This window comes from Malania oleifera, chromosome 9 (assembly GCF_029873635.1).
Source record: "Malania oleifera isolate guangnan ecotype guangnan chromosome 9, ASM2987363v1, whole genome shotgun sequence".
Lineage (NCBI taxonomy): Eukaryota > Viridiplantae > Streptophyta > Magnoliopsida > Santalales > Ximeniaceae > Malania > Malania oleifera.
Window position 1 is genome coordinate 40,738,911 of NC_080425.1, and position 23,294 is coordinate 40,762,204.

The following is a 23,294-nucleotide window of genomic DNA, read 5'->3' on the forward strand; positions in this document are numbered from 1 at the left end:
CCTTCACTATTTGCTCTTTTCTTCTTTCTTGTCTTTCCATGTTATCTTGATAGGAGTAATGTTTACTACCATTGAGCTTTTGGTTGAACTCCTTAAATATTTAATATCTGTCTTTACTTCCTTCTTTTCCTTCCTATGATTAGCCATAGGAGGATTTTGGTTACCATCACTGGAGATACTTATCCCCACGTCATGTGCAAGTGTAGCTAATTCATCAAACGCAATGAATTAAGAATGATAAAACAAAGGAGTTTAGTAATTAAAAATCAAATACATAAATTAAAAATAGATTGAAAATACCATCTAGTGTGTAAGTTCGTCTCTAACCTTACTTGAGAATTTAGTTCTCCATACTAAGATGATAGACAAATAAATTTTAGAGAAAACTTTCAAGCCTCCCCTCTCTCGTCTCCCCTATCTTCACAAAAATTTAAAAAAAATAAAATAAAAAAAATAAAAAATAAATAAAGACGCTGAAATATATTTTTCTCACTTTTGGGCTTGTTTTGCGGTCCACTTTTGACCTAATAAACATCTGGATTAGTGAAACACTATCTCACAATGAATTGTAGCTCCTTTCGTAAGCTTTTCAACGCCACTTGAATCACGCTAATCGGATATATGAGGGAGTTATGATTAAAATATTGAAATATGTTTAGGCTATCTCCTAACGAATTTCATACTTAAATTGCGACCCACTTTTGACCTAGTAAACGTCCGTATTAGCGAAATACTATCTCGTAATGAATTGTAGCTCTTTCCGTAATCTTTCCAACACCACTTGAATGACGCCGATCCGATATCATATGAGAGAGTTATACTTAAAATATGGAAATATGTCCAATGTTGTCTCCTAGTGAATTTCGGACTTGGACTTTTTGCAATTTCCTTTTGTGATTTTTTTTTTCTTGATCCAAATTGCTCTCAAAGCCCATGAGAGTCCTCCTTTGAATTTTACTAGGCTTTGACTTGCTCTTTTATAAACTTTGAAATTAAACATAAAAATCAACTTAAAAGCATCCCAAAGTAAATAGAAACTCAATTCAAGAATACACATTAATTCCAATGATTTATATTCACATTTTAGCATTTTAGTCCAATAATAGGGTATTTAGAGAGTACTTTTGTACACTTATCAGGTACCATTTCTCCCCATGCTTCTTTAAGCAAGGGCATCTCCCTTCACTATTTGCCCTTTTCTTCTTTCTTGTCTTTCCTGTTATCTTGATAGGAGTAATGTTTACTAACATTGAGCCTTTGGTCGAACTCCTTAAATATTTAATATCTATCTTTACTTCCTTCTTTTCCTTCCTATGATCAGCCATAGGAGGATTTTGGTTACCATTGCTGGAGATACTTATCCCCACGTCTTGTGCAAGTGTAGCTAATTCATCAAACGCACGTGGTTTAATTCCTTGAGAATAATATATAACAATCCCCAGTGCATTCCTTGAATGCACATCTCTATAATGAAAATTTCTAAAAGTCGCTCTTGACAATCAAGATTTTAGACATTCCATCTACTGATGTAATCCACGATAGCTTCATCCTTCCATTGATTAGTGTTTGTTAGCTCCATCAAGCTAACATCGTGACATGTGTTGCAAAAGCAATTTAAGAATTCTTTCTCAAGTTGATCCTAACTATCAATGGATTCAAATTCTAAGTCTATATACTAGTCAAATGCATTGCCTCGAAAAGATTGTACAAATTATTTGACAAGAACATAGCCACAAGTTCCTACATTCTCGCAAGTTTCAACAAAGTGAGCAACATGTTGTTTAGGGTTGCCCTTTCCATCAAAATGATTAAATTTTGGAGGTTGATATCCTTTTAGCATTGTCATGTTATCGATACATTTTACATAAGGCTTTGAATACATAAGGGAACTTTGAGATGGACCACCATATTGTGCTCGAATTGTGTTTGTTATCATGTCTTGTAGTTGTTGGACAGATAATGAGTCAACCGAAGTGGAAGAAGTCTCTTAAGAAGCCTCAAAGACCTCCTTCTCCTTGCCTTTGATTTTGCTAACAACATTATTGGGAATGAAACTATGAGGAAATTTTGGCTATTGGCTTGCTTTACCATTTTCTGCCTCCGACTTGTTCATGAGCGAGGCAATTTGAAGATCTCTATCTTTAACAATTTTGGCAAGGAGTGAGATCTTTTCTCCATTTTTGCAATCTTTTCTTCTATGGTAGTCATAACTATCACCATGATGGACATGATGTTAGCAAATAAGGGAATGCTTAATTATGTGGGATAGATTTCTTCCACAAAGCTTTTGAAAAATGATATAGACTATATGCTATCAGAGGAATATTCTTTCAACATATAGATTGGCGTTCTACTGCTCCTGCATTATTTGAAAATCGAAGAAACTTTCAAGTTTGACATATTTTAATGAAAAAATCAAGTGTTATTGTATGTCTTGGCTCAATCTCCTTGACTTGTTGAGAACCTTGCAGACCAAGAGTCCTTACTTTGCTAGAAGTGAGCAAACCTATAAAAGTTGAGTTGTCAGAGGTGTTGATATCATCATCTATAGATCCGAAAGCTATGAAGATAGTAGCAACATTCTTGCTAATCTGATTCTTTACTGGAGCCATTGGATTTGAGGAAGTGGAATTGAAAATTCATAATGATGAAGAAGGTGATGAGAGGCAAAGTTATCCCATAGGTGCGCCTTTAAATTTGTAACGACAAAATTCATGCCAAGAAAGGAAAATTCTATTCAAATATTTGATTTTGAAATTATGGGCAAATTCTCTATAAATTTTTACATTTAAGAATAAAAAATTCCTCCGATTCAATCTCCTTGAAAATGGATGCGTTTCCAAAATAGACGGCGAAGATCTTTTAGATGACAAATTTAACTATGTCAGAAGATGGATTCATATTTAATCTTTGTAGGTGCAAGTTTCATCATGAATTATGAATGTTTGAGCTACGAGAATATTTCCAAAATTTATTGATATTTCTCAACTATAAAAATTACAGAAAAGCAAAGACTAGATTCATTATGCCTTCTTTCTCAATTCTTTTTCTTGTTTTTTTTTTTTTAGTTCTCCAAATAAATGTCACAAAAGGTATTTATAGGCTAAAACTAAAACTGGACAAGTCTATTCAAATAATTAGAATTAAAGTTATTTAATTTTGACAAATCAAATTAACTGTAGACATTTATATATATTTTTAATATCCACAAACAATTAAAATAATTTACCATAATCAAATTTATTTTGACTAATTAAATTAAATATAGACATTTATATATATATATATATATATATATATATATATATTTAACATCTACACCCATTAGGTCAAAGTGTAACACGCTTGATTAAGGTTTAATTTACTAATAAAATAATAATTATTATCATCATTAGTAGTACTATCATCATTACAATTATTTTTGAAAAATTGCTGAAATGGAACCCATTGAGCCTAAATGTGACATTTTTGTGGTATTGGGGCATACATATCAAAACCTTAACGAAACAAGCCTAAAGAATTTTGCTTTTTCATGTTTGATTATAAGAGAATTAAAAAAAATAAATAAATAAGATATACAACAATTGACAAAAATTTTGATTTTAAATGTCATTGTCTATTTAAAAAGAAAAAAGAAAATTGATTTAAATAGCATTTGTCATAGTAAAAATGAAAAATTAATTTTTCTTCTCATTTTCTTTTTCCTTTCTCAAACAAAACTCTTTGTCCAAATGAAAACCGTGGGGTGCTCCAATCTTTTGAAGTAGCTTCTTTCCATGTCTCTTCATTTCCCCTTGGTTTAAGAAACAAAACCATCATTTTCACCCATTTCAACCCATGTGATGAATCACACCCAACGTGAATCAAATGAGAGAAGCATCAGTTCTCTCCTACTCTCCACTTCTTCCCGATCAAATGCAGTGTTACGTGCGCAGAGGACCGACCTAGTAAAGAGCAGTAATGGAAGATATAGCCCATGCCAAGGCAAAATATGTACCTTCCCAGGACCACATCTTTTGGTTCATCTTGTTCACAAATCACCCGATGGTAAAGTCCAGCCGCAGTTTAAATTGATCTTGCCTAATCTCACACTTCCAACATAAAAGAACCAAAAATACTTTTGAGGAACATTATAAAATGACGATGGTTAATATCTTCTATGTATTTGCAAGTATTTCTATCCTTTCAAAAATTAAATAAATAAAAATAAACATGCAGTGGAAAAGCCTAGCTGATAAATCCAAAACAACAGCACTCTATTACCTAAATTACATCTAACAAAATATCTGCAATAGCAATACCACCAAGAACTGCGGCAGTGAGAATGCATACATTGCTTCTTCTATCTGCACTTTGCCTGTAGAGAAAAGAAGTTTAAAACCAAGAAATCAGTTCAACCAAACAGATCAGTTCTCGCTTCCTCCCCCTCTGCCAATGAACCCACCATTTAATTTTGTGGGCTTCAAGCCTGCACCATCCGGCGCATACCCCCTGAACTGCTAAAAATGATAGCTATACACGCGTGCGCATGCACACACACACACACACACATATATATATATATACACGTTTATCTATATTTTATGCATGTATGTATTTATGTATGCATGTATGTATCAAATAAGCCTGCTATTCACACCCTTACAAGAGATGGAAAGAACACTTCTCCAATCCTACATAATTTCTTGCAGTAGCAAGTAACATAATTAAACCCAATATCAAGAAATGAAGGCGCAATTTTCATGTCCTGGAATGACCTAATCCCTAAGGGCAAAAACTACTGATAACATGTCAAGCAGGAAAGCCTAGACTGCCAGGGAAGCAAGAAATTCACTCGAGCATTTAGAAAAGCTAATTCGACAAACATTGCACTAACATTTTCGAATGACAGAGTTAGTTCAATAATTAAGCAATCAAATATTCTGAGAAAATTTGCATTTGTAAAGCAAAAAAAGAAACAAGAAAAATGAGTTCAATATCCTGAGGTACATTTCAAATGAAGTTCATTCGCCACCAAAAAATCAAGGTTGCTCGCACTTCTTCAATCACATCCTAGAAACACTAAAATTTCAGTTAAATTAACTCGTAATCCATAAATCTTCACACATGTACCAATAGTTTGCTACTTTGCTCCCCCTTGTAACAAAACTAGAACGCTCCATGATCCAATGCTACAATTTTGCTATTGTTGTTGTTGTTGTTTTTTGATCCGGTCTCTTTCTTCTTCCCTCTATTGGCGAGGTGTAGGAAAAAGAAAACGCGGTGTGAAACATCCCTTTGTAAAGGAATTTCGATTATAAACTCCCTTCTTTGCTCCAAACCTAGGGTAATTGCAAGTTTACCTAGAAAAATAATTTTGATACCTACATAATGGCACAATAAAGAGAGAGAGAGAGAGAGAGGTCAAGCACCCAAAACAACCAAATTGCTATGGTTGGACAACACAGCTGCCATGGTGAGCTAATCATCAACTACAAACATGGGTCGGGCTGAAAGAGATGTCACTTAAGCCTTTTTGTTTAAATGTATACCCATTAAAACAAGCTATATAAACTCCAACTCAAAACGTAAAAGATATTGACTGCTATGGGCATAAGGATTGGTCAAAGCTATACAAAAATTATTGACTCCCCCTCGCCATAAAGTGTAGAGGAGACTCACAAAAGAAATGCTCCTGCGGCTCTGTGAGCTGACCAAAAAATATTGCTAATTTCATGCAAAGCTATAAAATAAAATTCTGAATAAAAGAACTATCGACTATTCAGTTTATACTTGATAGTTCATAGGCCAGGCGGCAAGAAGAAAGAAATGTGCAAAAGATGTATACGCCGATAGATCAAAATGCTCACAAGAAAAAGGCGGTACAGAGAGTCAATCATCCATCGAATTGGCGTCTCCTTCATCCTCGTCCTTCTTCAAGCTGCCGCAAACATTACACTCCACAACATTCGATGGTGTACCATCATTGGAAGGAGGCAATGGAGCCAATGTACCCCAACAATTATCTCTATTGCACATGTATCTCAGAAAGAAGTAGGCATGAGGGAAGTCACTTTCTGCTTCCAATGCATTCTCTACATCATCCACCCCCATACCCATTCGGTCATCACTGTCTTCATCCATCTCATCACCCTCCTCCTCCTCCTCCTCCTCATCTGACCAATTCGCTTCAACCTTGCACCGATCGCATTCGCAGGTAAAGCCATAATCTTCCAGGAGCCTCCTCTGCCTGTGTGAATACTTCTCGTTCACAGGAAAGTAGCTCAAACAAATTTCCCTTCCTCGGGGAACATCGTGAATCATTCTCACGATAATGTCCGTATTTCCATCGGGATCGGTGTCCACATAATCGAATCTGCAAGCGTTGGGAAGGCAATCGTGGTTAAAGAAAGACGCATTGGGATACATACCATAAGCCCTGACGGATCTCTCCCCTCCCGGTGAGAAAGGCTCCATCAAACCGAAGGCATTGAGCTTGTCCTTAGCAAGCAGAGCCGCTGTGAGTTCCACGGATACGCTTTGAGGAGGAGGAGAGAGGGAAGAGATGAGGGAATGAAGGAACACGGCGGCGTCGTTGCCGTCTCCAGCGCCTTGAAGAGAGAGCAAAATCTGGAAGTCGGATGGAGAAACGGCAGCGAGGTTGTAGGCGGCGACGAGGAAGCGGGCCTGGACTTGGCGATCTTGGTCGAGCGCGACCAGCGAAGGGCAGTTTCTCAGGCGAATTAGGGTTCGGCAGACCCAAGGGGTATGGGTCGAAGACAGAGCCGCCGATCGGCAGCTAGGACTACAGAAAGAGGTATGGGAGCATGAGGGGCAGGAAATGATGGAGGCGCCGGCGGCGATGTGGAGCTTTCTGAAGCAGTGGGAACAGTAGTTGCGATCGGCGGCGATGGAGGAGGAGCTAGCACCATCGCATTCGAAGGGGAAAGCAGAGTAGAGGAGGATGGGAGAGTCTCTGAAGACGATTTGACCGGCTTTTAGCGGCTGCGAGGATACGAGAGCCCTTCCTCTCCCATGGATCTCCGCCACTGTGACAGACGGAGCTGTTGCTCCTGTGGCAGCAGCAAATTGACATTCCACCGCTGCCATAGACGACGTTTGTTCTTCTTCTTCGCCAACGGAGCTAAGAAGCGGCGGATATGCTCTGTTTCAAACAACAAGATCAGCTGGCAGCCGAGGGAGGCTCCCCGTCCCAAACCTCACACTGTTTCAACTTTCAAGTTCCAAGTTAACCTATCGGGATTTTGTACGAGATGAAAATAAAATAAGTTTTCATAGCATCTTTTAATATTATATATTATTAAAGATAATTTTATATATAATTAGAAATTAAATAATAATAATAATAATAATGGGTGACCCGTTTTATATATATATATATATATATATATATATACACTAAACTATTTTATAAAGGAAGGAAGTTATGGAAATTTAATTATATTTTATATACATAATTGTGATAAAATGAGATTTTTATATGAAAATGATGAAAAGTCACATATAGAATAATTTTACTAGGAAATAATGAAATGTGGTATTGATATGTTTTACTAAAAAATGTTGAAATACGAGAAATAAGATATATATATATATATATATATATATATATTATGAGGAGAAAGAAATAGAAAAATTACTGATATGATGAGATGAATGTAGATACTGAAATGTGAATATTGAATTGAGAATATTGAAATATGAATATGGAAATGTGGAAATGAGTACACTAATGGATTGTTGTTAATAGAGAGCACGATACTGTTGCTAGTGAAGTGATAGTGCAACCACACAGTCTCGTGAAGAGTGTGGCGAGACAGTCAAATGGGCCTGTGCAGGGTTATGATGCCCTCCTGGGGTCCAAACCAGGATTGGGCAGGCAACACGTTCCCCCTTGATCTAATCAGGTAGGCCAATTGTGATTAAATTCAACCTTCGAACCGCACAACCTAGTCGTGGGGGGAAGTATGACGATGAGATGGGAATATCTTCAAGGCAGCCATTAGTTACAGACACGTAGTGGATTCTATACTAGCGAAAACTCATGAGATGGATTGTGATTACTCATTACAAACATGATAATGAACAATCATGGGTTATAGACACGTTGTGAAATATATTGGAGGATACCCATGGGGTGGAATGTGAAAATGAAAATGAGAAAAAAAAGCTTACGAAAGTCATTGAAATATGCATATAAGAAATAAAAGCTTATAAAAGAAAATGTGAATATGGTTTTGAGAAATAAGAAAGTACATATATGATTATGAAAATGATAAGAGAGCTTTTGAAAAATATGTTTTACATACATATATGATAATGAGTACATATCTATATATTTTCTCCCAACTGTTATATGTATTAAAATGGAGTGTGATATGATATAATTGAATTCATACTGCCACACACTGTAAATAATTATTCCATCTTACTGAGAGGTGTCTCACTCAAGTATTTTAATATTTCAGGAAACCGTAACAGACCAAGAGATAGAGTTCCGAGATAGAGGGGAGCTAGTACCCTAAAAGAGAGGGTAAACATTTTGTGTTGGGGAATGTGTTTGGGTAATCCCCTTGTGTATGTTATGGACTTTTGGGGATGTATATAGATGTATATAACTTTGCTTATGTGTATTCTGGATGGTATGTAAATATGGATGTCCGTTGTTAGGTATGTTCTTATATAATGGATTGATTATCCGGTATCCCACTTTGAGTCGGGTCTTGATGATATATGATATCAGGGTTTTAATATGACAAATTATGATAATTATTATTTTTTATTTAATTTTAAAAAAAATGGTGGAAAAATCGGGTCGTGACAACGTCCACATTCTCCTTTAAATTTTTTAAATAAAATTTCTGGCGCAGGAATGCGAAGAAGACAACGAGACCACATATCAGCATTGTGATTACAAAAATAAATGAGGGGCAATTGTTCCATTTAGAGGGAACTCTGGCTTTCCGGCGACTGCATTAATGGATGGGCACAAATGGGAGGTTCCAAACCTTTCTTTGATGACTCTGGGGATTAAAACTCCAATTTCTGAAGTGGGTTCTTGCAATTTGAGTTCGAATAGCTCTATCAGAAGCGATTTGAGTGGTTCGTCATCGGTAACAGAGCAGATGAAAACACAGCAGCAACATACATAAAATGGGCTGATTTGTTAAGAAACAGAGAGGGTGAAAATGGGTCCCTTTTTTTTCCTATTGGAAAATCTCGCTGCCATGGTTACAGATGGTTGGCATGAAGTGGCCATGGCCATACACTGTGACGGACAGCACGCGAGCACCTCCTCTCCACCACAGTAGAGTTCCTTATTTTTCTCCTGACATGAAAAGACTAGAGCAGTCATCTTCATGTGGAAGTCATAGAGCCTTTGATTTTGAATATGAACAAACCAAGACAATCTCAAGGTTAGGTTTAGTTTTTATCTTTGTTGCCCTTTTACCTCTCTCTCTCTCTCTCTCTCTCTCTCTCTCTCTCTCTCTCTCTCTCTCTCTCTCTCTCTCTCTCTCTCTCTAGTTTCAAGTTTTTGTTGTCCATCAGATAAAACCCACGAACATAAATTAAATTTATTCACAACCTTCTGGTTCTAGAGATGGAGAATCAGCGGAACACGGAGATTCAGGGACTCAAAGCCAATTGTCGAAGTCTTGTAGCGTGATGGGTGCGACTCGGCGTCGGCTGCTTGATCGCCTTCTCTTTTGGCGTCGGCTTTGTGTATTTCGTCCTCAACAGAGCACGCAGTGGGATTCCGCTGATGACCCACTTCCTATTCCCTTTCAATTCCATTATGCTTCCCTCCATCTGAGGCTTCTCCGCTAACCCCATCGATCTCCGTAAAATCCAGCACCTCTCGCCTCGCATCATGGTGTTCGTGGACGGCAACAAGTGGGCAAAAAAGGGGGGTTGGACCTTCTATCGCCGACAGAGGAGAAAGGCTTGGAGAGAAGCAGGAGCAGGCAACACATGAAAAAGAAAAAAAAAAAAAAAAAGGAGAGAAGGGTCCCATGCCAATCTCACAGGACCAACCTACGAGATTTGTTTAAATCTTTCAACACCAAGCTGCGAGATTGCGTAACCCTCAAAACGAGAAAATTTTTCCCAAATAAAGTATTATTTAATATTTTATTATTAAATAATATTAAAATGGGAAAAAACTCTAGATATTTAACATAACCCTACAAACCATTCCCTTATTGCCACTCCATTCAGCCTCTCAAGAACAAGAAGAGGTAGTTCCATTCCATTCGGCCTCGCAGACAGCAAACATGCAGCATGCAGGTGCCTCAGCGCTCGACCTAGCCACACTGCACAACCTCATCTCTCTCTCCCTCTCTTCCTCTCTCTCTCCCTCTCTTTCTCTCTCTCTCACGCACACGAGCGCAGTCGTGCGTTTTTGAGCCAAGTTCCTTTCTCTACCTCTACGGCTCCACTAGTGCAACAATGCTTCAAAGTTCCAACCATTCATGAGCCTTCTTCCACCATCACTACCTTATTTTGATTTAAACCCCCACAGCCATGATTCAATCAATTTCACAAAATTGCTTCTAGTTCTCTCAATCAACCATGTCTGAGATTGACACTCAGCAGAAACTCATTCCCCATTTCCGGATTTCCCCCAAAACCTGTTCAGGATGGTAATCCTTATGGAAAAAATGAGAAAATCGTAAAAAATTTATGTCATTTTATTATTACATGAAATGTTTAAAAATTTTAAAATAAATAAATTATATTTTTAAACAAATTACCCGTTTATTGGGTTTGGATTTATATATTAGTCGTCCATTAATAAACAAGTCAACTTGAGGTTTTACTTTATGACAACTCACTTATAACTGTTATAAATAACTAAATGGAGCAGCATTGGGGAAATTAATTGTGTCATCCTTGTGCACTCCTCTCGAATGTGACAATGATCGTTCAACTAAGATAATTACCTTAAAAAGAGTTTGCTTAGGTAAGGTGAATCACATGTTGTCATAGTCACCCAATGTGGAGAATCTCCTAAAAAAGGCATAAGTCAAACACTGTAAGGGAGACACAAATCGTCTAAGGGATGAAATCACTTATTATCTAGACAACATAGAACTAGTAAGTAGTCACTCAAGCGATAGAGCACATAGAGTCAACAGGCAACGATGATTGCATAAGTCATCAGGCGACGATGGTTGCATATGTCATCAGTCGAAGTTCGTCTATCATATTTTGTGATGATAGTCATCTAAGACATCAGGAAGAGGTCGCTCATCATTAAGCAATAAAGCATATAAGCATAGAAGGCAAGCATGTCAATTATAATATTTTGAACCTTTAATGTTATAAAATGATCCCAATTTATGATTAGGTTTTAAATTTTTTATAAACTTCCTCTATTATTTGGACTTACTATTTTAGATTTATGCTTATAATAGTATAACTAATAGATTGACCCCTAAAAGGATATAAATACGTGTAATGGTTATTGTAAGGGGATCTCCAACTCAATTCAACAAACATCATGCAGTAGCCTAGTGCTAAACAAACCCTAGTGTCTTTTATCTCTTTTATTTTTTTTATCTCTTTTTCTCGTATGTTCTTCTCCTCTTAGTCTTTTCCCTCTTTATCTTTCCTTGCGTCTCGTAATCTAAGTCCTTCACCTTCCTCGTTTTCTCCATTCTTATATGATTTGAATAATTTCTATGATTCTTACTATCGCTATACTTGCACTTTTGATAAAATTTGACATAATGAGTCCATTCACAACCAATCGATCATCTATGCATCTAAGTCCACATCATCTCTTGAAACTTGCTTTATTTTTTTATCAAATAGAAAGCTTTTGAGCTTTTAAAAAATTTTAGATGGGGACACACACATTACCATGCCATGTATGGTCAACGAAGTGCATGAAGCAGCAAGAGAAATCATTGTAAAATAGCCTTTCAAGAACATTTATATGCTTTAAATTTGAATAAATAGCTAAAGAAAAATAAAAATCATCCCAACAAAAAGCTGAAGAGGAAGAGGATCAAAGAGGTGGTCAGGGGAAATATTCAAGTGAGAGAGATGGGTGAGATTTGCAAGGAAAGGAGATATGACGCTGGCAAAACTTCTAGAGGGTAGCCATGGACGAGTGTGTCAAAAATGTCATTTGTAGTTTTTTATTATATTAAAAAAAAAAAAAAGCAATATTGTGGTAGAAATTTGTGGAAATATATAGAATGCCTCAAGGATTAAGGCATGGCAAGATGAGTATAAGCTGGTGTAATGGTCTTCAGCCCAACTCTGGTAAGGTATTGTCCACTTTAGCCCACTGGCCTCACAAATTTTTCCTATGAAAGTTGTCTCACATTATTGGAGTCCAAACCATCCTTACAAGCCTAAGATCTCCCTAATACACATATGATATGGGACCATGACATACTCTCCAATCCTTCCTCGAACACCCTCGTTAGAGTGACTTACACCTATGTGTAAGATCCATGTACATGATAATACTCCCAAGGTGGCTTTCATACCAAAAGTAACGGTCTTAGGTCTAAATCTGGTGAGGTATTGTTTTCTTTGACCCAAAGGCCTCACATATTTGTCCCATAAAAGGAACCTCACATAGTTGGAGTCTAAATCATCTTTGTAAGCCCAAGATTTTCATAGTACTTATATAATATAGGATTATGATAGCTAGCATGCCCATGTAATTGACATGAGGCCTATATAAAGTGTTGTGTATAGAATTGTATTGCACAGTGGAATAACAATGCAACAATCAATGAAGAACTAAATATGGAACACACCCACGTAGTATATATATATACTTACAAGTCCAAGATCTCCCTAATACACATCTGATATGGGACCGTGACATACTCTCCAATCCTTCCTCAAACACCCTCGTTAGAGTGACTTACACCTATGTGTAAGATCCATCTACATGATAATACTCCCAAGGTGGCTTTGATACCAAAAGTAATGGTCTTGGGTCTAAATCTGGTAAGGTATTGTTTGCTTTGACCCAAAGGCCTCACATATTTGTCCCATAAAAGAAACCTAGCATAGTTGGAGTCTAAATCATCTTTGTGAGCCCAAGATTTTCATAGTACACATATAATAAAGGATTATGATAGCTAGCATGCCCATGTAACTGACATGAGGCCTATATAAAGTGTTGTGTATAAAATCGTAATGCACAGCGGAATAACAATGCAACAATCAATGAAGAACTAAATATGTAACACACCCACGTAGTATATATATATATACACACACATAAATGACAGCAAATAGAAATCAACACAAGAAAGCAAGAATTTACGTGGTTCGGCAATGCCTACATCCACGAGAGCATTCAGCAAAGTTTCACTATCTCAATGTCAAAGGACATAATACAATGATCTTCTCACAATGAGAATACACCTAGAATGGTGTATTTATAAACACTTTGGAGGTTTCCCTCCAAACACCGACCCATACTAACGTTTGTATTCAAAATTTGAAATCAGTCTCGCAGCCTAGAATGAAGTTGTCAAGGGTTCCAACAAACCATCGATGATTTGAGGCAAAATTCAAACCATTCCGTTGACGGTTGCTTCAACGGATAAAAGCCGAGAGCAACATTTGGAAATCTTCAGCCAAATCGTCGATGGTTGGAGCAAATCATCGACGGTTTCCCATAGTGTGCTTATTATACTATGTTATTCTCCTTTGTGTATGTCATCCACTCAAAGATATGAGCCACAAGACACAACAATCTCCACCTTGGCAAGTATCTGCACCTTAGGAGAAACCTGAAAAACATAACCCGATGCTCCACTTTGACCTTGGAACGTTAGGTTGGGTGCGTCTTCCTTCTAGCACTTGGATACATTAAGTAAGTCCAAGCAATGCTTGAACTTTTCAATAGTAATCGGCTTTGTCAATACATTCGTTGTGTTCTTTGATGTGTGAACCTTCTTTAGTACAATTTCACCTTAAGTAATCAATTACCGAACCCTGTGGAACCTTACATCAATATGCTTGATTCTAGAAATGGTACACTTGATTCTTCTCTAAATATATTGCACTTTGACTGTCACAATGCAGCACAACTTCACTTTGTTGTACACCCAGCTCCTTGACCAAATCGGTAAGCCATAAGGCTTCCTTTGCAGCTTCGGTAACTGTCATGTATTTAGACTCAATTGTAGACAATGCCACCAGGGATTGTACCATCGACCTCCAACAGATGGGTCCTCCCACAAGAGTAAAAACATAACCCGTTGTAGACCTTCTATCATCCATATCACCTACATAATCAGCATCTACAAACCCCACAACTAATGGACTATCCTATTACTTGCCGAACATGATGTCATAATTAGATGTACCCCATAAGTATTTGAATATCCATTTAACAACTTCCTAATGTCATCAACCCGGACTAGATAGAAACTTACTCACCACACTCACTGCATGAGCCAAGTCTGGTCTTGTACACACCATGGTGTACATTAAACTCTCCACAACACTAGCATAGGGGACCTTTGACATGTCACGGATTTCATCATCCATTCTTGGGCATTCCGTAGTAGACAATTTAAAGTGATTCTCTAGAGGTGTGTATACCAGTTTAGCATCTGTTATGCTGAACCTATCCAACACCTTCCCCACATAATCGCCCTAAGATAACCACAATCTCCCTGAAGTTCTGTCCCGACGAATCTCCATCCCAAGTATCTTCTTGGCAACGCCGAGATCCTTCATGTCAAACTCTTTATGCAACAGATCCTTTAATTGATTTACCTCAGTTAATTCCTTCACAGTAATTAACATCGACATAACGTAATAACAAATTAAAAGAATCATCATCAAGGTCTTTCACACACACACGTATAAGTCATACTCACAACTTTTGTAGCCTATCCTGATCATATAGGAATCAAATCTTTTGTACCATTGCCTTAGAGTCTGTTTTAGCCCGTAAAGAGATTTCTTCAACTTGCGAACTAAATGCTCTTGCTCTGGTTCACTGAATCCCTCCGACTGTACCATATAAATATGTTCCTCCAAGTCACAAAGGAGAAATGTCGTTTTCACATCCTTTTGTTCCAAATGCAGATCATAATGAGCTACTAATCCCAACATAACTCTGATAGAAGTGTGTCGAACCACAGGTGAGAAGATTTCATCATAATCCACTCCCTTATTTTGTGAGTACCCCTTTGCCACTAACTGTGCCTTGAATTTCTCTCCCTCCTTTTCTGAAATTGCTTCCTTCCTCATATATACCCATTTGCAGCCTATTGCCCTCTTCCCATCTTGGAAGTTCTACCAAAACCTAAGTTTGATTCTTATGTAATGACTTCATTTCCTCCATCATAACATTCATCCACCTAATTTTCTTCTGGTAGTGCATTGCCTCTTGAAATGTAGTTGGATCATTGCTACTGGTAATGAAAGCATAAGATACCAAATCATCAAAGTCATACCTTGGAGGTGGTCTAATAGTGCGTCTGGATCTCCATATAGGAACAATGTTGACTTACTGGTTTCCCAAGCTTGAACTCCCTACAATTGGAGGACCAAGATTATTGTCATTGCCCTAAGTTTCTAACTCCACCTGCACAACATGTTTATCTCTACTCCAGTTTTCTGGCTCCTATTTCTCTTCATCATCAACTTGAGTACGCTTCACCATAGTTTTCTCATTGAAAACTACATCCCTACTTATCACCACCTTGTTTGCCATTAGATCTCACATCTTGAACCCCTTCACACCCTTTTGATACCCCAAAACGATGCATCATCTAGACTTTGCATCAAGTTTTGATCTCTCCTCACTAGACACGTGGATATAAGCTAGACAACCGAATATCTTCAGAATAGTCTACCTCATTTCCCAGCCATACCTCTTTCGCCACTTTCCCCTCTAGTGATGCCCTTGGCGATCGTTTTACCAAGAAACAAGTCATACTAACTACCTCGGCCCAACAGTTCTTCGCTAGCCCTGCATTTAGCCTGAGACACCATGTTCACTCAGCTAGATTCTGGTTTATCCTTTCAACCACACCATTTTGCTAAGGTGTCTGAAAAATAGTGAAATGTCTCCTAATGCCTTGTTGCGCACAAAACTCCATGCAACAAGAATCAACATACTCAGTCCCATTGTCTGATATGAGGGATTTAATTCTCCTCCCCGTCTGATTTTCCACTTCATCTTTCCACAACTTAAACCTGACAAATGTATTTGACTTGTGCCGCATGAAGTAAACCCAGACTTTCTGTGAGTAATTGTCAATAAAACTCAAAAAATAAACATGTCCACTCCTTGATGCTACTCTTTCCGGCCCCCGAACATCAGAGTTTACGTAGTCAAGAATACTTTCCGTCTTATAAACAATTAATTTGAATTACAACCTGTTTTGCTTCCTGAAAACACAAACCTTGCAGAAGTTCATCTTACATGTTTTCATCCCCTTCAAAAGTTTTCTTTTATAAAGTTCTTTCATGCCATGTTTACACATATGTCCTAGTCGCATATGCCACAAAACGGTTTCATCAAATTCAGAATCTATGGCTGCAGCTCCACCTACAACAGTAATTCCCTATAGTGCATAAATGTTTCCATCTAACTTTTGCCCTTTCATCACTGTTAGATTACTTTTGTACACCTTCATAATTCCACTTTCGGACTTCTAATTGAATCCATTACAATCCAAAGTGCCAAGTGAAATGATACTCTTCCATAAGTCTGGTATGTGTCTTACATTACTCTAGGTTCTTACAGTACCATCAAACATTTTGATTCTTACATCTCTTATGCTAATGATTTTACATGATATATCATTGCCCATAAGAATTGAACCTCAATTTACCAACCTGTAAGTGTTGAACCACTCCTTATTTGGAGTCATATGATAAGATTCTTGATTCGCCAATGATTTTACATGATATATCATTGCCCATAAGAACTAAACCTCAATTTACCAACCTGTAAGTGTTGAACCACTCCTTATTTGGAGTCATATGATAAGAACACGCCGAATCAAGAATCCATGAGTCCGTGAGGCGATCTGACCCTGATGAAACTAAAAGTATATCATCGTCACTCAAATCTGAATTTCCTTCTTCAACTACATTTGCTGATTTTGAAGTACCTTGCTGATTTTCAGCTTTCTCTTTCTTCCATTTCGGACAATTTGGTTTAATGTGCCCCTTTTGCCACACTTAAAATACCAGATTTCCTTTTTTTTCTTGGACTAAGATCGAAATTTTTGACTCAATCCTTTTCTAAATTTTCCTCTCCCACGTTTTGGTTACTTTTCACAGCAAGTCCCTCTGCATGAGTTATTTCATCGCTGACTTTATTTTTTTGGTGAAAGTCAAGCAATGCACTTGTCACCTCTTCCACATTTAGGGTCTTTTTGCCTCATGTAAGAGTTGTAACAAAGGTCTCATACGTGTGATACGCTAGCAGGTAATTTAATAGCATCAATGTTTTATCTTCCTCTTCAAATTTTACATCAACCCGCAATAAATCACTCATGATTTGATTAAATGTATTGATTTTTTGGTTCAAATTTAAACCATCCACCATTTTAAGCCAATAAAGATGCTGCTTAAGAAAAAGTTTATTCATAAGAAATTTGGACATGTACCAGCTTTTAAGATTTTGCCATATAGCCACAGGAGAATCCTCTTCCATGACGTGATGCAGCATGTCATCCTTCAAACATAACTTGATAGTAGATACCGTCTTTGCCTCTAACTCTTTCCAATCTGCGTCATCCATGCCTTCCAGTTGAACACCATACAAGGCTTTCACCATCCCTTGTTGCACAAGTAGATCTTTTACCCTTCTCTTCCATAGACCAAAGTTTCCAATTCCATCAAATTTGATAACGTCAAATTTTGTAGATGAAGTACTTGATGCCATAACAAAAATCGCTCTAATACCAATTTGTATTGTATAGAATTGTATTGCACAACGGAATAAAAATGCAACAATCAATGAAGAACTAAATATGGAACACACCCACATAGTATACATATATATATATATATATATATATATATATGACAACAAATAGAAATCAACACAAGAACGCAAGAATTTACATGGTTCGGTAATCCCTACATTCACGGGAGCAATTAGAAAAGTATTACTATCTTGGTGTCAAATGACACAATTCAATGATCTTCTTACAATGAGAATACACCCAAAATGATGTATTTATAAACACTATGGAGGTTACCCACCAAAAACCCAACCATACTAACGTTCATATTCAAAATTTGAAATCTGCCTCGCAGCCCTGAACGAAACCGTCGACGGTTTCAGCAAACCTTCGACAGTTTAAGGCAAAATTAAGACCATTTCGTTGATGGTTTCTTCAATGGATAAAATCTGAGAGCAACATTTTAGAATTTTTAGCCAAACCGTCTATGGTTGGAGCAAACCGTCGACAATTGGAGCAAACCATCTACGGTTTCCCACAGTGCGTTGATTTTACTATGTCCTTCTCCTTTGTGTATGTCATCCGCTCAAATATATGAGCCACAAAACACAAGATGTTGACTCTACGAGTCCAATACTATTTTGATAATGACAAATCACTTGGTATTTGATCTGTGCAATTGAGATTATGAACAGGAAATATATTAAGTATGCATGGAAGGATAACGAGTCATGGAAACCATAAAGTAAAGCTTACATATTTTGGCAAGATCCATGGAACTGAACGAGTACGAGAATCAAGATGTAAGCGGCAAAGTTCAGGAACATCATAGGAATGGGTACTTAGAACTCATGTACTTACATTTTCATATGATTTAGTTTGAGGCTCAAATCACATCTTAGAATGACTTTACAACTCATGCATTTCATAAACATCATTAGGAGACTTTCATGGACTTCGAAATATTTTTAAAACCTAGAAAAGTATTTTTATAAAGAACCCAAGAATGAAAGCAAAGCAGAATTTTAAATTAGAAAATAAAAATTCAGGAAATGGCCACTTCAGTAGCCTGAACTCAACCTCAGTCACCTAAAAAATTTCTTCAGGAGCTTGAAGAATAAGTTTGGTAGCCTAAAGAATTAATGGGAAACACAAAAACTGGCCTAGACACTTCGGTCGCCTGAACCTGGAACATCAGGCGCCTGAACTCGCCACTTCAGGAGCCTGAATCTCATTTTAGGAGCTTGAATCTCACTTAAGGCGTTTAACCCTGTATTCCAAGTTAATTTTTCAAAGCCTTAAGGGGAACTTCAGTTGCCTGGGCTTCGTCCTTAATCGCCTGAACTTGCGGGAAAACATAAAAATCTAATTTTTATTAAAAGGACTCGTGAGATATTTCTTTGATCCAACAGTTGAGATCAATTCTAAGGGTAAGACACTATATATACTGAATATCTCAACCCTAGTACATAAGAAAAAGAAAGCCAAAACGAAAAGAGAAGAGAAGAGAACTTTGTTTGAAAGATAATTGAGAAATCTGAGCGTAAAGCTACACGATTGCCTGCGCTCTAACTTATATTCATCAAGCTTAGGCAAATCTACTCCGGAAATAAAAAGGGGATTCATTTACACAACTTGATTTCTTCTTGGTATTGATGTTTGGTTGATTCATTTAGCTTTTCCAAGAGATTCTCATACCAACATCTGTTATTGAATATCTTTAGAGAAGTTTGGTATTGAGTTTTTCATATTCATATAAAGATTGTTTTTGACAAGTTGAATACTTGAGAAAGTTTTTATTTGGCCAATGTTTAAAGAGTAATCATTCAAGTGTGTTCAAAGTTAAAGACGTGATATTTTGGTTACTTTCAAACTATTTGATTAGATATTCTAAGAAGTGCATAAGTGTATCTATACATATTGAAGGATAGTTTCTGAAAATCATATATTAAGTTTTTGATCCTTGGTATTCTCATCATATAGATATATACATACATATATATTAGGGCAAATACTACCAAGATCACATTGAGATTGAAATCTTGAGAGAAATATTGTTTTTGACAAGGTGTGTGTCAAATCTTTACAATCTTCAAAACTATTTTTGTATTCAAAGATTTAAATTAAGTTCTCCAAAGTAGTGATTTATATAAATATTTTTGAGAGATTTGATAAAAAGAATTTTGTGTGTGGAAGCATATCACACATAAACGATTGCATCATTTCATACATTCTGAGCTTCAAGTTTAATCATATGTTAATGTATTAGGAATTTGAATTGTACTCACTAAGTTTTGTTGAAAGCAATTTTAAGTGTTTTACATATTCATTGTATTCATGGCTCGGCTTGTGAACCGGGGTCTGAGGAGAGAGTTGTATCTCTTGTAAGTAGCAGAGTAGGAGGGAGTTGTACCTCTTGTAAGCAGTAGATTGTAAGGGAAGCTCCATACCAATTTAAGGAGTATGAATTTTAGTGAAATCCTTGAGTAGGTTGCTCAAGGCGAGGACGTAGGCCGAGTTGGCTGAACCTTGTAAAAATTGCGTTTGTTTTCTCTCTTCCCTTAACTCTTTACTTTCTGCATTACACTTTATTATTCAAACTGCATGTGTATGTTGAATAACTCTACACACATTTAATTGGGTAAAAAGAATGTATTGATAAAATCAAATTTAAGTTAGTTATAAATCCCAGCAATTAATTTGGTAAATATACAAATAGGGATTAAATGGTAAATAGTTACAAAGAATTTTAAAATACCCAATTCACCCCCTTCTTGGGATTATACCTTAATCAACATTTTGTATCAGAGTGGGTTTACATAGACTTAATAGTCAATTTGTAAAAAGATCACATGGCACATATCGGTGTAACTCCATTCGGTGAGGGACACTCATCCACTAGACCACCCATTTTCTGTGGTGTAAATTACACCTATTGGAAACGTAGGATGAGCATATACCTATTGAACGTAAATTGGAAGGTATGGAAAATAGTGACCAAGGAAATTCATATTCCCATGAAAATAATTGATAAGATTAATGTACCTAAAACTGAAGATGAGTATACAGAGGAACACTGGAAATCAGTACAAATCAATGCTACTGCCATGAACTTGCTTTTTTGTGCATTAGATGTCAATGAATTTAATAGGGTAATGGCATGTAACTCGGCTAAAGAAATTTGGAAAAAATTAGAAGCTACATATGAAGGCACTAAGGAAGTAAAAGACAGTAGGATAGACATGCTCACTAGTGAATATGAAGCATTTAAAATGAATACTGATGAATATATACAATCCATGTACACTAGATTCACACACATCATTAATTCTTTAAATACACTTGGAAAGACTTACCCTACTTATGAGTTGATCAGAAAAATACTCAGGGGATTACCCCCAGTGTGGGAAGTGAAAGCTACGGCAATAGCAGAAGGGAGAAATTTCAAGGAGATGTTGGTGGACGAACTCATTGGATCGCTCATCACCTATGAGCTGGCAATAAATGAGAGAAAAAATGAGCAAAGCAAAGCAAAGAAGGTCACTGCACTTAAGGCATCATCAAGCTACTCAAGTGAAGGAAGTGATTCCAAAATGGATGATGACATGGCCTTACTAACTAAGAAGTTTAGGAAATTCTTGAAGAAGAACAAGAAGTTCAATAGAAAATTTCGAAACTCAAAATCAAAAAGACGAAAGTCGAGCATGAAGAAAAATAAGGAAGATCCTCCAACATGCTACAACTTCCGAGAGGTTGGACACATCAAGCCTAAGTGTTCCAAATTAGTGAAAGCCTCAAAGAAAAAGAAGAAGGCGCTGAAAGTCGGTTGGGATACTCACAGCACTAGCGGTTTAGAATCTGAATCCAGCGACGATGAGATTGCCAATCTATGTCTAATGGCACATGATGACCTTGAGATATGCTTAAGAACAGAATCCTCAAAAGATAAATGGTATATGGATAGCAGATGCTCACGTCACATGACCGGGGATAAAGCGAAGTTCACATTCATCATACCCAAGGGTGAAGGATTTGTCACTTTTGAAGACAATGCTAAGGGAAGGATCACAAGTGTAAGTAAAGTTGGTAAGGACTCTTCATTAATTATAGATGATTTTTTATTGGTTGAAGGGTTAAAGCACAACTTATTAAGTGTAAGTCAATTGTGTGATAAAGGTTACAAAGTGTCTTTTGAACATGACAAGTGCATAGTTGAACACAAGACTAATAATAAGATATTGTTCACTGCTGAACGTCATGAAAATGTATATACCACAAGCTTTGATAACTTAACTTCACAAAGTGTGACATGCTTATCTGCTATGAACGAAATTAGCTGGTTTTGGCATAGGAGACTAGGACATGCAAATATGGATTTAATCTCAAAACTTGTTAAGAAAGAATTAGTTAAAGGACTACCTAAGACTAAATTCGTGAAAGATAAAATTTGTGATGCATGTCAACTAGGAAAACAAGCAAGAACAAGCTTTAAGAAGAAGAAAGAAATCTCCACTACTAGGCCACTCCAAATGCTACACTTAGACTTATTTGAACCAAATCCAATTCAAAGTTTAGAAGGAAAATCATACGCCTTTGTCATAGTGGATGATTTTTCAAGATATCCATGGGTACTATTCTTAGTTCACAAAAATGAAGCATGTGAACAATTTATAAACCTATGCAAGAAAATCCAAAATAAAAAGGGATATACGATCACACAAATTAGAAGTGATAAGGGTAGAGAATTTAAGAATCAAGGCATGGAAGACTATTGTAATTCATTAGGAATTGCCCATAATTTTTTAGCTCCTAAAACACCACAACAGAATGGTGTAGTTGAAAGGAAAAATAGGTATGTACAAGAAATGGCCAAAATTATGCTTAACGAATATAAACTACCTAAGTATTTCTGGGCTGAGGCAGTGAATACCGCCTGCTATATCTTAAATAAAGTTCTGATTAGACCATCACTTAATAAGATTCCTTACGAATTATGGAATGGTCATAGACCGAACATATCATATTTTCATGTCTTTGGTTGTAAATGTTTTGTGCTTAGAGACAATAAGTATCTAGGAAAGTTTGATGTGAAATCTGATGAAGGTATCTTCCTAGGGTATGCCTTAGATAGTAAAGCCTATAAAGTATATAACAAACGATTATTGACGGTTATAGAATCTATTCATGTAGTGTTCGATGAGTCAAATCCCTTCTCCAAAAGAACTAGTGATGAAGATGAAATTGAATTAAACAAGGAATTTGAAGAACCATCCATTGAGAATGATTCAGAAACGAAAAATGAAATTAAGGAACCATCCGCTGAAACTATTCAAATTGAAAATGAGGTTAATGAACCACCTAGAGAATGGAAATATA

General features: G+C 36.7%; 1 protein-coding gene across 3 annotated transcripts; it reads right to left on the reverse strand.

The window, feature by feature from the left end:
- Positions 1 to 3,561: 3,561 nt before the first annotated feature.
- LOC131164663 (histone-lysine N-methyltransferase ASHR2) lies at positions 3,562 to 7,259 on the reverse strand. Of its 3 annotated transcripts, XR_009139321.1 has the most exons (3): positions 5,850 to 7,259; positions 4,264 to 4,357; positions 3,562 to 4,091 (listed from the first exon to the last, which is right to left on the reverse strand). XR_009139321.1 is itself a non-coding variant. In XM_058122020.1 (2 exons), the coding sequence occupies exon 1, from the start codon at positions 7,087 to 7,089 to the stop codon at positions 5,872 to 5,874; it is 1,218 nt and encodes a 405-aa protein (XP_057978003.1). In that variant the 5' UTR covers positions 7,090 to 7,259; the 3' UTR covers positions 3,562 to 4,091; positions 5,850 to 5,871. The 3 variants fall into 3 exon arrangements, 2 of the variants coding, with proteins under 2 accessions (XP_057978003.1, XP_057978002.1); XM_058122020.1 differs by lacking the exon at positions 4,264 to 4,357; XM_058122019.1 differs by having other exon boundaries at positions 3,562 to 4,357.
- Positions 7,260 to 23,294: the final 16,035 nt, after the last annotated feature.

What these genes read in the sequence shown, in the direction of transcription:
- LOC131164663 (XM_058122020.1), bottom strand. Translation starts at nt 7,089, where the DNA reads ATGGCAGCGGTGGAATGTCAATTTGCTGCTGCCACAGGAGCAACAGCT.